The 15,510-nt window shown below is 40.4% G+C and overlaps 1 protein-coding gene across 1 annotated transcript in view; it reads right to left on the minus strand.

The window, feature by feature from the left end:
• Positions 1 to 15,510, minus strand: part of Rab3gap1 (RAB3 GTPase activating protein catalytic subunit 1) — a 35,141-nt gene that overhangs the window by 18,505 nt on the left and 1,126 nt on the right. Inside the window, exons 2-9 of the mRNA XM_059280200.1 lie at positions 14,956 to 15,055; positions 12,537 to 12,618; positions 10,418 to 10,486; positions 7,956 to 8,029; positions 5,214 to 5,306; positions 4,593 to 4,759; positions 1,959 to 2,048; positions 1,208 to 1,380 (exon numbers count right to left, since the gene is read on the minus strand). Coding sequence (XP_059136183.1) covers positions 1,208 to 1,380; positions 1,959 to 2,048; positions 4,593 to 4,759; positions 5,214 to 5,306; positions 7,956 to 8,029; positions 10,418 to 10,486; positions 12,537 to 12,618; positions 14,956 to 15,055 — 848 coding nt within the window. The remainder of the gene's footprint in view (positions 1 to 1,207; positions 1,381 to 1,958; positions 2,049 to 4,592; positions 4,760 to 5,213; positions 5,307 to 7,955; positions 8,030 to 10,417; positions 10,487 to 12,536; positions 12,619 to 14,955; positions 15,056 to 15,510) is intronic.

The following is a 15,510-nucleotide window of genomic DNA, read 5'->3' on the forward strand; positions in this document are numbered from 1 at the left end:
TCCTAGCTCACAATCAACAGCAAATAAAAGACACGTGAAACCTAAGGGCAAACTCACAACAGCTTCCAAGCTAATGAGAAACTTGAGTCTCTAACCCCCCCACAGGAAGTACCAAGTGCACAGTACTTTGCACATCACACAAACTAAAGTCATCTGGGCATTCAGCTTTCAATTATTAGGTGGATTCTCCTTATACAAACCAAGGTCTCTCTCCCTGGACTCCCTCTGGTTATAAACCACTAGGTTCTTCTACTCAGTGCTTCTGCATGTGTGATAACTTCCAGATCAAACAGTCAAGAGAAAATCCAGATCAACAGAGACTGCACACTTCCTAACACAAAGCACTGTTGGGTCAGTGGCCATGTTCCACTATTCACACCACTTTCTCCTTAGCACAGGTAGACAAGCACTAGCCTAAGTACACGCATGTATGCTCAGTAAACGGTCTATTCAATTAGTGAAGTGTCCATATACAAATATTTAGGGTAATGTTTAGTGCCTGAACTTTTAAAATATATGTACAGATGACTTAAGAAATACAAAGAAGAAAAAAAAAAAGTACTTTCACACCCGGGAAAACTATTAACAGTTGCCTATATTTTTCTCCAATCTTTTTTGCTACACCTACATATCAGCATAATTGAAAGCATCCTGTGATGTATTACCATACCTAATCACTAATACAGTTTCTATGACTTAATCTTGTTTGTTCGTTGAGACAGGGTCTCACTGTGTAGCTCTAGCTGGCCTGGAACTTGCTATGCGGAGCACACTGACCTTGAACTCACAGAGATCTGCCTGCCTCTGCCTCTTGCCTCCTGAGTGCTGGGAAACAGGCATGTGCCACCATGCCCAACATAGTTTCTATGTTAAGGTTCTTGAGGGCTGCAGATGTAGCTCAGTGGTAAAGCACTTGCCTACCATGTATGAGGCTCTGGGTTCAATCCCAAATACACCACCTTAAACAAAACAAAAAAGATTCTAGAAGAAAACCTTGTAGACACGCAGCACAATTTAACCATTCCACTGACATTTGGTTGTCAGGCCTTTTCTCCTATTATAAATGGACTGCACTGAATACCTCTGAGTCACACTGGATCCACATTTCTTACTACTTTTACAGGAAGAATTCCTAAAAGAAGTCAGGTGTTTGCTGATTAAAAAAAAAAAAAATACTATCTAAACAACTGGAAATTAAAATTATTACCCTGGAATCAAAAAGTTGTTTTCCCATCTGAAGCGCATTTCAAGAACAAATTCCTGCCAGAGATGTGCCACTCCCTTCAGCCCTCCATGGTAGAAATTGATCATACAGAGACACAGGGCCAGTTTGTATGTTAAACTGTCAGAGGGCGCAGACTTGAACTGATTGTACAGAGTCTAAATGTAACAAAAGAGAAACAAACAAAGCCTGTTAACAGCAAATCTGCATGCATGAATAAACAGTCGGAGAGAAGAGTCCCATCAAAGGTAACCAGTGAGAATCTGCCGCAGAACAAACTTAATGATTTGGCAGGAACTCTAAAATAAGGGTACTCTGACAGCTATGCACAGTATACTATTACCTTTTGCCTCCTAAAAGCTCTTGCTACCCAAAACAGGGATCTCCGCAAACGTTCTAAGCAGGTCGTTATCTGAGTGGCTGTGAACTCCACTCAATTTTCTAAGATTTTATTTTTTGGGGTTAGATGGGATGGGGCGTGATTCAAGACAGAGTTTCTCTGTGTAACAGCCCTAGCTGTTCTGGAACTCACTCTGTAGCCCAGGCTGGCCTTGAACTCACAGAGATCCACCTGCCTCTGCCTCCCAAATGCTAAGATTGAAGGCATGAGCCACCACCACCTGGCTCCAAGACAGTTTTTAAAATGACGAGATACTTAAGTTACCATGCTAGACATTCAGTAGACCTCTAGAAATTAAGTGCATTTAAAATATTTTAATGTGGAACTCCAACTTACATAGTCTTCGCCCTCTGGTGGAGGGTTGCTAGTGTCTACTGAAGCAGCTGCATCTAGCGGCTTCTCAGAGGCAGCGTCTGGGAACAAGAACTGGGGAAGGGATAGTACGGGTTAAACTTGCCTGCTTTGCTGAGTTTTCATTTTCTTTCTTTTCTTTTTTGAGAGACAGGGTCTCACTATATAGCTTTGGCTAATTTGGAACTCAATATGTAGACCAGGATGGCAAAGAACTCACAGAGATCCACCTGCTCTGCCTTCCAGGTGCTGGGACTAAGTGTGTGAGCTACCAACCACACCTGGCTATTCTGTTGATTTTTATGACCCATACATAGAAGACACTGTCAGACTTTCCAGTGGATTTGCTGTTAAAATTATGGAAATGTTCTTACTGTGGTGTCCAGCTGATTCTATATTCTGTCAAGAGAAAAATGTTTTCAGTAATATACAAAATTTCAGAAAAATTTCATTCAAATAACCACTTGTTTCTGTGAGCTAAACAACAGAGAAGCCAAAGTCTCATCACCCTGATTCCATACTCATCAAGTGATACTACATCATGTGTAAGTAAAAAAATGAGGAGGCTGGAGAGAAGGCTCATCCGTTGAGAGCATCCGCTGTTCTTCCAGAGGCCCGAGTTCAATCTGCAACAACCACCTGGTGGCTCCCAACCATCTACAGTGCAATCTGATGCCCTCTTCTGGCATAAGGGTGCCCATGCAGATAGAGCACTCATGTACATAAAATAAATAAATCTCTAAAAAAATGTGAATATCTTTAGAGTCAAAACTGTAACAGACAACCTAAAAGCACCTCTGTATTTAGGCTGAACCTGTGGTAATTCATCCACAGGGTTTCATGTATGAAATACTAAAGGCATGGTCTGACAGACCCCTAAGAAAATGAGGAGCGTGAGCCTGCAATGGCCAATGAACATATCTTCTCTAAGTTAGCACGGTGTGTGTGTGTGTGTTCAGACAGACAGCAATGCGGTGGGAGGTTTCAGTGTCAATGACAAGTGACTGTTTAATCTGCACTCAAAACCTTTCAGGTTATTGTTTTTGAAGATAGAGTTTCACTATAAAGCCTAGGGGAGACTAGAATTCATGATCTTACTGCCTTAGCCTTCCAAGTGCTAGGTTTATGCCACCTTACCAGGCTGTAAGGATACATTTTTAAGGAGTCTTCTTTATAGAAAATTACTTTCTTTTATTAGTATCCAAACTGTTTTCTGATATTGTTACCCAATAATCTATCTTCTCTGCCACATAAAACATGCTCAGACTTCTTAGGTTTGTTTTTTTTGTTTGTTTGTTTTTTGTTTGTTTGTTTTTCAAGACAGGTTTCTTTGTGTAGCCCTGGCTGTTCTGGAACTCACTCTGTAGACCAGGCTGGCCTTGAACTCATAGAGATCCATCTGCCTCTGCCTCCTGAGTATTGGGATTAAAGGTGTGCACCACCACTGCCCGGCTACCTTTTAGTTTTTTAACCAATATTTAAGAGATTTATAAAAATTAAAGTAACTACTAAGTACTAAGAGCCAGTAGAGGGACATTTACAAACACTATCTCGTTCTCATGTTACCTGTATTTATAACGTACCTTGTTCAGAAAAATGTCAAGACATATGCTAAGGTCAGCCTCCAGTACACATACAGCATTCCCTTCCCTTCATTACACTATACTTGAAGAGTTTCCCTCATGACTATATTATAACTACAACTAAAATACGAACAGCTATCATTAAATAAAAGGTCTATTACATGTCAGATAGTACCACACATGGCCCTTTAATTTTACAACAATCTCTAGCTTCATTTTTTTTTTTCCTAGTCATTTTGAGGCAAGGTCTCTCTATGATGCATTTCTGGCTGTCCTAGACTGGCTATGTAGACCAGAACTCACAGAGATCCGCCTGCCTCTGCCTCCTGAGTGTTGGGATTAAATGCGTGCACCACCATGCTTGACTATCAGCTTCATGTGAGAGATGAGAAAGCTGCAGTGACCTGTTTGATGTCAGGCGGGAAATCTGTGGCTCCCAGCCTGCACCATTCCAATTACATTACACCCAGGACCCATTTAACCCTCTTCTTTGTCCCCTCTAGTCCATACTGTACAGATTTTTCTAGACTGTTCTCCTAAGAACATTTTGAAAGTTTCAATCTCTATCACAAATGAGTTTTAAGAGTGTTAGACTGTAAGACAAAAGCGCAGTGCTACATGATGCAGGCTTTCTGCTACCTGCCCGTCCTGACCCTGATCACTCCTGTGGAAGCACTCTACAAACACCACTGTTCAACATGCCCTCAGGCAGGAGAAGCCCTAGGTGTGATCCCCAGCACTGCAAAGCAAAACCTCAGCCCCCAGTCCTGTGCTTGACTTAGCACCCCGCACCCTCTTGAGGAAGCATCCTGACTCCCACACGTGACTACACACTCTTTCTGCTCTCTTCTCACTGCCTCCTTGTCTGTCTGACTGTAACTCTACTCCCTTCTCTCCACTAACTAGCAATAGTCTCTGAATGTGGAACTTAGTTTATACTCTAAGCTCCCAATCCAGTGCTCGACATAAAGAAGAACTGAACAGACAATGAACATGTGCTTATGCAAACACACATAAAAGCAAGGCAGCTACTCACCAACAGAATGGTGTTGAGAACATCGTTGTTCAGTGGTGACTCCTCTCCTCTGTGCTTCCGTATTTTCTTCTTTGCAGTATGTACCATATTTGAAACTGATAATTTATGAATTGGAACTGGTGCTGGTTCGGTCAGCTTTGACAGAGCATGAGTTATATCAGCAACTTCTACAAAGTAGAAAGAAAAGCAAATTATATCACCAAAAGTGGCAGGAAAAGCAATCAGTAAACTGATGACATTTACATGCTTCAGTTCTTTACACAAATGTTACATGCTCTCAGAATTATAAAATTATAAAGTTCTGATTCAAATGTTCAGCTTTACATGAAAGTGTGGGTATCTCAGATATCACACAAATTATTTTCCCTCATGGGACTTCAAAGTGAGTATCTAAAACTGCTTTTCAGAATACCTTATTACTATGTTTTTGGTGGGGAGAACTGACTAAATGCATTTGCTGTCTTAACAAGCTCTGGGTACAGCCTGGAAAGAAAGGCAGCTGTGCAGTCCATCTACACTTGCTCCTCCAACTTAACTCAAAGTGATAAAATGTTGCCAGAATATCTGCCAAAGAGCAAGGGCAAGGCTTGTGAGGAATGTAAAAAAGGAAAATTAGGTCACCTTTTCCTTCTTCTTCAAATGTGGATCGTCCAAGAATCTCATCAGTTGATTCCTTTCGACGGCAAATTTTTAAAAATTCATTGACAAAATCACCTACAAAGAAAAAAAAAAACCTACTCATTCTTGACATTTAAGTCCAAGAACATAAGTGCATGTCTTTTAACAAAAGCTATAGGTAAGATATGGTTGGGAAGCCAGGCGGTGGTGGACACCTTTAATCCCAGCACTCTGGAGGCAGAGGCAGGTAGGTCTCTGTGAATTCGAGGCCAGCATAGTCTATAGAGCTAATTCCAGGACAGTCAGGGCTACACAGAGAAATCTTGTTTTGAAAACTTAAAAAAAAAAAAAAAAAATTTAAAGAAACATACTGTCATTAATAAGTATTATTCTAACAACATCAGCTGTGACATATTAGGTGATACAGAGTAAAGGTAGGCATGACTGAAGAGAAGAAAGAGAAAACATCTCCATGTGTACTAAATGTAAGAGGGAAATAAGAAAAGGTTTCAGAAGACCTGCAGAGATAACGCTTAAAAAGAGGGCATAGAAGCACATAATCTCCGCACCCAAGAAGCAGAGGCAGGCAACTCTCTTTGAGTTCAAGGCCAGCCTGAGCCAGGTCTACACAGCGAATGCAAGACTAACCAGGGTTACACAGAGAGATCCTATCTCAAAGGGAAAGAAAAGATAAAGAAAATATAAAAAAGAGAAACAATTCTAGACACAGATTCTAAATGGCAATTACTATTTTTCAAGGTACTTTATATTTCACATAATCTTCAAATAACCTGCTAGGTGAACCAAAGTATATTTACATACCCCTTTCTCCATAAAATAGGTTTGCAGATGTGATACAACTTGGCTTAATGCCTAGCTGCTTCTTCTTTTTTAATTCTTTGTATCTTCCACATCATGCAATTTCAATCCCATTCATTCCCCATCCCTTTGTATCTGCCCTATGCCCTTGCAACCTTCCCCATAAAACAAAATAAAACTTAAGAGGAAAAAAAAAAAAAGGAAAAATCAATCTCATTGTGGAAGCTGTAGTGTGACACAGTGAGTCACACAGTAAACCCTTTTTATATCTATACTTGCAATTGTTCATTGCAGAGAGTCATGGTTTGGTTCAAATCCTCTGGCTTCTGCTACCCTATCGATGCTGGGCTCTCACTGGGACTCCTCTTGGTTGTCCTATTGTTGCCCTGTGTTGTGGAGATCCTGCAGCTTTGGGTCTGCAGAACCAGCCCCTTCATGTGCTCCAGCAGATCACAGATGTGGTGGACATTTAGGTGGGCCAACTCATAACCCTAGTTCTACGCCTGGGTGACAGCTGGGTTGGTCAGCCCACCAGCTCTCCCCCACCTTCACCACCAGGGTGAGCACTCCGGCATTAATGTCCAACTTCTCCAACTGTGGTCACACAATTGAATGATTTCTACACACACACACACACACACACACACACAAATTGGAAACAGTAAAGGGCTTCTGAACGTGCAACGATGAAAAATTAACTCAAAATCAAACGTAATAAATATGAGATGTTTCTGGCAGTGCTCACACATGCTGCACTGAGACTCCACTGCAGTCGTGCTTCTGAACACCCAATATGCACTACACAAGATGCTGTGATGCCACATAACACCTCAGCTCGGACCACTCTACTGTATGCTATGCACTGCAGCATGTTTACTGGACATACAAAGTTTTCTGCCTTTGTATAAACATAATGATATAATTACAGAAAAAGACACACACACACACACACACACACACACACACACACACACACACCAAAGAATCAGCTTGAATAACCTTCTCAGTACATGTTTGCTCTCTATACCTATTTCATTGATAGCTAGTATCATGTAAAGATGCCTCCATGAAAAAGGGTCATAAGTGGAGGGAGTTGGAGCAGCCCTGCTCCAGGGCACACTAAGTCATGCTCTGTGCCCCACAGCACAGGCCCAGAAGGACATCAAAAGACAAAGAGGACTCAACTGAGGATGCAGACTGTGATGGAAAAAAAGGTGACATAGTAACATAAGAAAAGCAAAACCAGATGTAAGACTCTAATAGAGAATGTTGAAGTATAGATTCATTAAAGAAACCCTGCTATTCCGATTAATAAAAGATTCACTGGAGCCGGGTGGTGGTGGTGCATGCCTTTAATCCCAGCACTCAGGAGGCAGAGGCAGGAGGATCTCTGTGAGTTCGAGGCCAGCCTGGGCTACAAAGTCCAGCGAGTTCTAGGACAGGCTCCAAAGCTACACAGAGAAACCCTGTCTTGGAAAAAACAAAAAGATTCTCTATAATTGGTAAAGACTTTTTTTTTTTATAATGTATTAACTGAAGAGGTCACAAAAATGTAAAATAGTATTTTGAATAGATGAAATAGGGCTGGAGAGATGGCTCAGTGGTTAAGAGCACCGACTGCATTTCCAGAGGTCCCGAGTTCAATTCCCAGAAACCACATGGCGGCTCACAACCACCTGTAATGAGATCTGGTGCCCTCTTCTGGCCTGCAGACATACATGCAGGCAGAACACTTTACTATTTATATTAAAGTTTATATATAAAATATAAATAAAATTATATTTTATTTACTATTATACATAATAAATAAATAAATCTTTGAAAAAAAATAGGTGAAATAAAGTATAAAGAATGTATTCAGGGTTCCAATCTGGAAAAGAGGTAGATATGTGACATTTCAGAAAGGGACATAATGATGTACCTTACCTAGTAAACACTGGGGGTTATCAGCTTTTCGAACTCTAACAGACCAATGGGGAGCTTGAACAGGATCCAAATCACTGGAATAGAATAAGACAGTAATGATGACCTTCTCTGAGACTCATAAATGTGTCACTATGCAATGGAATGAGAACTAGAGAGTCCACAGCCCTGGAACCGAAGCACCTGGGAGGCTGGGCAGGAGGCTCACCAATAGGAGGCCAGACAGGGCTACATGTTGACCTTGTCTACAAAAACAAAAACAAAACCCTAGCAAAATAAAATAAATAAAATGCAGTGTATCTAACTACGTTCTATAAGGGGAAAAACAGTTCATCTTTCATCCCCTCCCCTATCTTCTGGAGACAAGCTATCCTCTACCTGTTAAGTCTTCAGGCTCAGCCTCCCATGTGCTGGGATCGTCGGTATACTCTACCACACCCAGCTACATTTTGCTTCGCTTAAATTTACTATTATCCAGACATATACTACCATTTAAGCAAGTTGTTAAAAATATAAAATCTTAAGACATGAAACTCTAAGACCAAAATAAATAGATTACCAAGATCAAAACAAAATTTAAAAATATAAAAATTAAGAGATTCACATTAATAACCAAATGAGACAAATACATTAAAGAATACAATAGAAAATAAGAAACAAGTATGCACAATTGTCTTTTTTAGATTTATTTTTCCTAGTCCCTGTGTAATCACCTTTTTAATTTAGTATCACTACTAACAAAAATAGGGACTAAAACCATTTTTTTTAAAAAGATTAACTTATTTATTATGTACACAGTGTTCTGCCTGCATGTTTGGTGAATGCCAGAAGAGGGGACTAGATCTCATTATAGATGATTGTAAGCCACCATGTGGTTGCTAAGAGTTGAACTCAGGACCTCTGGAAGAGCAGCTAGTGCTCTTAACCTCTGAGCCATCTCTCTAGCCCGGGACTACAAATCTTAGACAAAACTGAAAGCATCCTGTTCCTTAAATATACTACAGAGGATCTACTCAGTGAAGTACTATGCACAATGTTTTTAAAAAAAATTCATGACCAGCAAGATGGCAGGAAAAGGTACTTGCCACCAAACCTGACGCCCTGATGTCAACCTCCAGGGCCCATATGGTAGGAAGAGACAACCCACAGTTACTCTCTGATTTCCACACTTGCACTGTGGTACAAACACCACAAAAGACATAAGGTACTAAAAGAATAAAGCAAACTGATAAATTTAAACTTTAACAACAACTACACTAAAGTTCAGTGGGCCCTTGAAAACTATGCCTTTATTTTCTCCTTTACACCTAATTGCTTAAGTGAGAACATTCATGTTGTTACTTTTTTTTCATGTTGTTACTTTTACCATCAACAAATACAATGAGTTTCCTTTAACTGTAAAAAGAGAAAGTGTCTATTTCTCACTGTTTTGCACACAGAATAAAAAGCAACTAAAATGTTTTTTTTTTTTCTTTCACTATATTCCTAGCTTTGCTGAAATGTTCAAGTTGTTCCCTCTACACAGAAGAGGGCATAGTTATTTTCTTACTTAGAACACTCAGTGATCAAATATCCAGGCCAGCAAAATGCTAAAAGTCTTGACAACCTGAATTTTATCCCTGGAACCCAGAGTGGAAAGAAAGAACTGACTCCTCAAAGTTGTTCTCTGATCTCCATACATGTGCCATAACATGTGTGTGCCTATCCACAGTCATCATACACACACAACAAATCATATACATCTGGATACTCATTACTTCTTTTTCGATTTATTCACTTTTCATGTGCATTTGTGTTGTACCTGAATATATGTCTGTGTGAGGGTGCCAGATCCCCTAGAACTACAGTTACAGACAGTTGTGAGCTGCCATACAGGTGCTGGTAATTGAACCCAGGTCCTCAAAGAGCAGCCAGTACTCTTAACCGCTGGGCCATCTCTCCAGTCCCCTCCCTACTTCTTAGAAGCAGTTCATGAATTTTTGTGTGTGTGTGCTGAGTGTGAAATCGCACAGTGGGCAAGTACTCTACCACTGAGCTATACTCCAGCCCCACAATGATTCTTAAAAGCTAAGTTGAGCCGGGCGGTGGTGGCGCACGCCTTTAATCCCAGCACTCGGGAGGCAGAGCCAGGCGGATCTCTGAGTTCGAGGCCAGCCTGGGCTACCAAGTGAGTCCCAGGAAAGGCGCAAAGCTACACAGAGAAACCCTGTCTCGGAAAAAAAAAAAAAAAAAGCTAAGTTGAATTCAAAAGAATTACACGATAAATGGTAGAGACCACTATGCTGCAACAGTAAGATTCAAACAGTTCACTCCCCTGAATTAAGGAACACCTTTCCAAAGCAGCATCTTAAAAACTCATCTCTAAATCCACACAAACAGGTCTAAACACTGATCTTTCAAGAAATAAAACCTTGTTTCAAGACTTGGTGGTTAATTTATTAGAATCAAGTTCTTAACATACTTACGAATAAACATCATTGTCCACAATGATCCCTTCTGTCAGATGAGGCCATGTCGTTGCTAAATGGAGTTCGCTAAAATTAAAAAAAATTAAAAACATAAAATACATCCAAAAGATTTGTATGTCCTCTGACCCAGTAATTCTATTTCTAGAAATGTGTCCCAAACGACTAAAGATGTATGTAAAGTGGTGTATGCAATGGTTGTCAGGGGAGGGAGACATTTTCTTCAGTGGTGCATAATCTCTGGTGAGTTGCCTATAACTCTTGTAAATAATCCTTCACCTACACACACACCTATGCTCCTGTGAACAACTCACTGAGTCACCAAAAATAAAAGATAAGATAAAAGTAATGAAAGAGGAAAGGATACTAGTTAGGGGAGGAAGGGATCCTCAGGAATGGGAGGAGATAAGAGGGTAATGGGAGAGGTGAATACAATCAAAAGACATAAATCTATAAAACCTATTATGTATAATTAATATATGCTAATAAAAACTCCTAAGAGAACTTTTAAAAAGTGGCGTTATGTATAATAAACTGAAAACAACTAGTTTAAGAAAGGAAAGCATATCCATATGAAGCTGTCTTATGGATATAAAATGTTACATTATACAGTAAACAAAACATATAAGCAAGAGCCAGGCACGGTGGTGGCGCACGCTTTTAATCCCAGCACTCGGGAGGCAGAGGCAGGAAGATCTCACTGAGTTCAAGAACAGCCTGGTCTACAGAGTGAGTTTTAGGACAGCTAGGGCTGTTACACAGTGAAACCCTGTCTCAAAAAACCAAAACCAAACAAACAAACAAGTAAAATGTCCATCAGTTGATGAATGGATAAACAAAAATGTGATATATAGTAAGCATAAAGCATATCCACATAATGGCATATTTAGAAAGGATTTCTTTTTAAAAGTAGCTGCTTCATGCTGTAACATAGATGAGCCTCTGTAGCCCTCCCTTGTCTCCACCCCCAGGCCTACCTCCATACTCTACCAGCCCCAAACCAGCGTATTCACTAAGTACTCACGGCAGGGTAAGTGGTTCCTTTCCTTCCTAGCCCTCCTGTCTGCTGCATCTCAACATCCACAGATCCAGCTACAACCCAAGGCCCTAGAACCTGCTTTGTTTGTGAGCCACGTTAGCCTGCTGAGTCGCCCCTTCCCTCTCCCATCCTTCCCAAGGGCCTAGGCCCAGAGCAGTGGTTCAGGAGTCTTTGCCTGGTCCAATTAAACAGTGTGTACACCAGCTTTATCCACCTAGCTCTAGTCACAAAGCTCCTACACTGGCCCAGACTAAAGCAGGCCAGATCCTCACATCAGACACACAAGCAAAGAAGTCCACATGCCCAGGTTACATCACAAAAATAAACACAACATGGATGGCTAAGACAGCATGTTTCCCATGAAACCCACTACTCCAACAAAAATGTTTGCTGATGAGAATTACCCAGATAAACCCCTGGACACAGGAACAATCACAAACTTTATCACAGAATTCAAGTAGTTTAAAAGACATGAGAAAACACATATAAATAATACAAATTTAAAAGAACAGTTTCTCTCTGAGGTATTAAAAATGTTTTAGATTTATATACTGATGATGGCTGCACAGATCTCTCACAAAAGCCACCAAACTATACACTTTGAAGTGCTGAACTTCATGGTAGATGAATTTTCTCAATTATGAAAAACATCATGTTACAGAGATGAGCTGGCAAACTTTTCATGCAAAAGCCAAAGAACACATATTCTGGTGTTCTGAGCCACGTACAGTCTGCTATCTTCTTGTGTGTTTTTTTTTAATGCAAACTTTTAAAAACGTAAAACCTATTATGAGCCACACAAAAACAGACACTGGCCAGATATGGCCCATAAGCCACAGACACTGAAGCCAGGGCTTGTGCATGCTCTGCAGGCACTCTACCACTAAGCCACATCCCAGCCCAGTCTGCCAAACCTTAGGAAGAGTTCTCACGGGAAGTTACAAACTAAAGAGAGCCAGGCTAGTTATCTCTAGCATTAATTACTTCAACAGCCTACAGTGTCACAAAATGAACATCAATATAAACTTAAAAAGCAAAATAATCCTGTAATTTAATAAAGTAAAAGGCTGAAATTCTCACCTGATAGGATCTTCACAGGCACCAAACGGCAACTTGCCAAACTCCAGGCCTCCAACTTCTCCTCCCACAAGGGCATCGATATCTAAACAAGGGAAAAATGTATTCCTTTATTTGACAAAAAATAGAAATAAACACTACACAGTGAATTCCAGGCCAGCCAGAACTACACAGATCTCGCCTTGGGGGGTGGGAAAAGACTAGTTAAGTTAACCCTTTCAGAAGGTAACAGCTTTGGGGTGCCTATGACAGTGCTGTCAGCAAGTTAGAAAAGAAAAGGCTAAGAGATTATACAGACTCCAGCCTCCCAGGGATGTTAATATTTTTATCCACACTTTAAAAATCTGGCAACAGAACATCATGAAGCACCTAATTAGCTATCAGAATTACAATGTAAGAGCCTAGCCTACCTCACACATGCTAAGTCTATACTCTCTCAAAGGTTCTACCTTGGGAAAGATTTAAACTGATAAGTAGAGTAGCCTTGGAAAAAGGAACAGAAGAGGAATGGAAACTTGTCAGGAGAAGCAGATTATAAACCACCCAGTGGTCCTGCTGTGTGGAAACCAATAGCTTAGCTCTTACGTCCCCTTTGCTGTAGTTTAGATGTGGCTTTTTCACTGCACATTAGAGTTCTAAGTTACTCAATAGTATAAAAACAGTAGTGGTACGCATAACTGCCAAAAGCTGACTATGTATAATAGTAATTTCAGTATTATCTCTAACCTAGCAATTATTCTGAATCTTATAGCCAAAGAGTTAGAACAAAATAAACCATGAAAAATATTATTTTGATTTCTTGGAGGCAGTACACTTGAAAAAAAATGTTTTTAGGCTAGAAATTTATTAATACATGGGTGTGGTGGCTCATACCTAAATCTCAGCATTTGGGGTGCTGAGGCAGGAGCATAAGTTCAATGCCAGCCTGGGCTAAAAAGTCAGTACCTGGCCAGTCAGAAATTCACACAGCAAGATCCTGTCTCAAAAAGAGTGAGTGGGAGGAGGGTGGGATGATAAGCCTTCTAGTTACTTAACAAATCTTTATTTCTTATTAAATGTGTCTGAAATATAAATGCCCGCACAGATCTGGCCTACAGGAGACCCTGTCTTTAAAAATGGAGTGGGGCTGGGCTGAGAGCTCAATAAACAAAGTGTTGGCTGTGCCTACATAAGGACTTGAGTTTGAGCAACACAGACGTAAGGCTGGGCACAATGGTGGACACTTGTAGCCAACTGGAGGGGGAAGTCCGGCAGATCCCGAGGGCTTGCTGGCCAGCCAGTCCAGCCAAAACCGTCAGCTCCAAGTTCAGTGAGAGACCCTGTCTCAATAAGGAGACAAGATGAAAAAGGGCTGTCTGGGGCACGAGGCATGGAGAGGACTAGGGGTCCTGCACTCTCAGCAGTAAGGACTGCAGAGTGGGTTTTCAAGAGAGCCCCTTTAGGGCCCAGACCCAGAACATCCCATGCAGGGTGCCCTGCAGCTGGAAGAAGGAATTTGGAGCTGATTTTGGTCACACACTATGGCACATGCATGCCCACATATACACACATAACATTAAATATTTTTAAAAGGAATGCAATGAACAATTAATTATATCCAACAAATTAAGCAGGAAAAAAAAAAACCCCTACGATTAGTTCTATGCCCTTCTGGTTGAGTTTTTCTAGAACTTAGGTGATGCCTTGTTCATATCTGAGTCCTTGGTATGGCCTGGGATACTACAGGCTAATAACTAATGAATTAATTAATCAATGAACAGCCAAGAAAGTAATTCTGATGACATTTTACTAAGTCCATATTAAATATTCTACAATCTTCTTCCATAAGACTATATACAAACTTATTTTTCTTTCCCCCCCCCCACCAATACTCATGGCAGTGGTTCTCAACCTTCCTAATGCTGTGACCCTTTAATATAGTTCCTCATGTTATGATGACCCACCAACTATATTATTTTCATTTCTATTTCATAACTGTAAATTTGCTACTGTTATGAATCATAATGTAAATATCTGTGTTTTCTTATGGTCTTAGGTGAACCCTGTGAAAGGATCATTTGATCCTCAAGGGGCCTAAGGTTTCTACATTACTGTTTTCAGCTTATGGGGGTGGTTTCTCTTAATACTCTAAAAAAGGTATTTTAATCACTCAGTATATGGTAATGCATGCACACAGTGTTCCATCACAGGGGATGCTTTATATTTCACAGACAGATTGTCAAATATAAAATAACAGTCTCTAAAAGACATGAGAACTTTTCTTTAGGAGAAAAAAAATTACACAGACAAAATATCAGCATTAACATTTACAGTGAGTACAGGTATTTCTAGACTGAAGCACCATTAGATAATTTTAATTTCTTAATACATGTTCTTTTCAATTTATATTCAATAGGTTAAACAGAGTTCCAAATGTTCTCACCTGGTGGCTGCTGAGGCCAAAAGTACTGCTGCCAATCCTGAAGCACATACGTGAATCGAATAGCAATGCTAACTGGAGGCAATGGAGTCAAAGGGCAGCCCTAGAAACACATGCAAGACAACAGCATGTAAATGTTTTAGCCTGTGTTCTAAAAACTTCAGCACCAACATTTCAAAGTTATGGAACACTACCCTTAAGAAACCAGAATTTAGCCGGGCGTTGGTGGCGCACACCTTTAATCCCAGCACTCGGGAGGCAGAGGCAGGCGGATCTCTGTGAGTTCGAGGCCAGCCTGGGCTACCAAGTGAGTCCCAGGAAAGGCGCAAAGCTACACAGAGAAACCCTGTCTTGAAAAACCAAAAAAAAAAAAAAAAAAAAAAAAAAAAAAAAGAAAAGAAAACAGAATTTAAATTTACAGTGTCAGACAACAGCTGTAGAGTTGAACCACGAGAAGGAAAACTAAGACTGAACTAGTAGTGTGTAACTTTGAGCATGGTGTACACCTTTAATCATAGCACTCAAGAAGTAGAGGCAGACAGATCTCTGCGAGTTCAA

Source organism: Peromyscus eremicus, chromosome 15 (genome assembly GCF_949786415.1).
Source record: "Peromyscus eremicus chromosome 15, PerEre_H2_v1, whole genome shotgun sequence".
Taxonomy (NCBI): Eukaryota; Metazoa; Chordata; class Mammalia; order Rodentia; family Cricetidae; genus Peromyscus; species Peromyscus eremicus.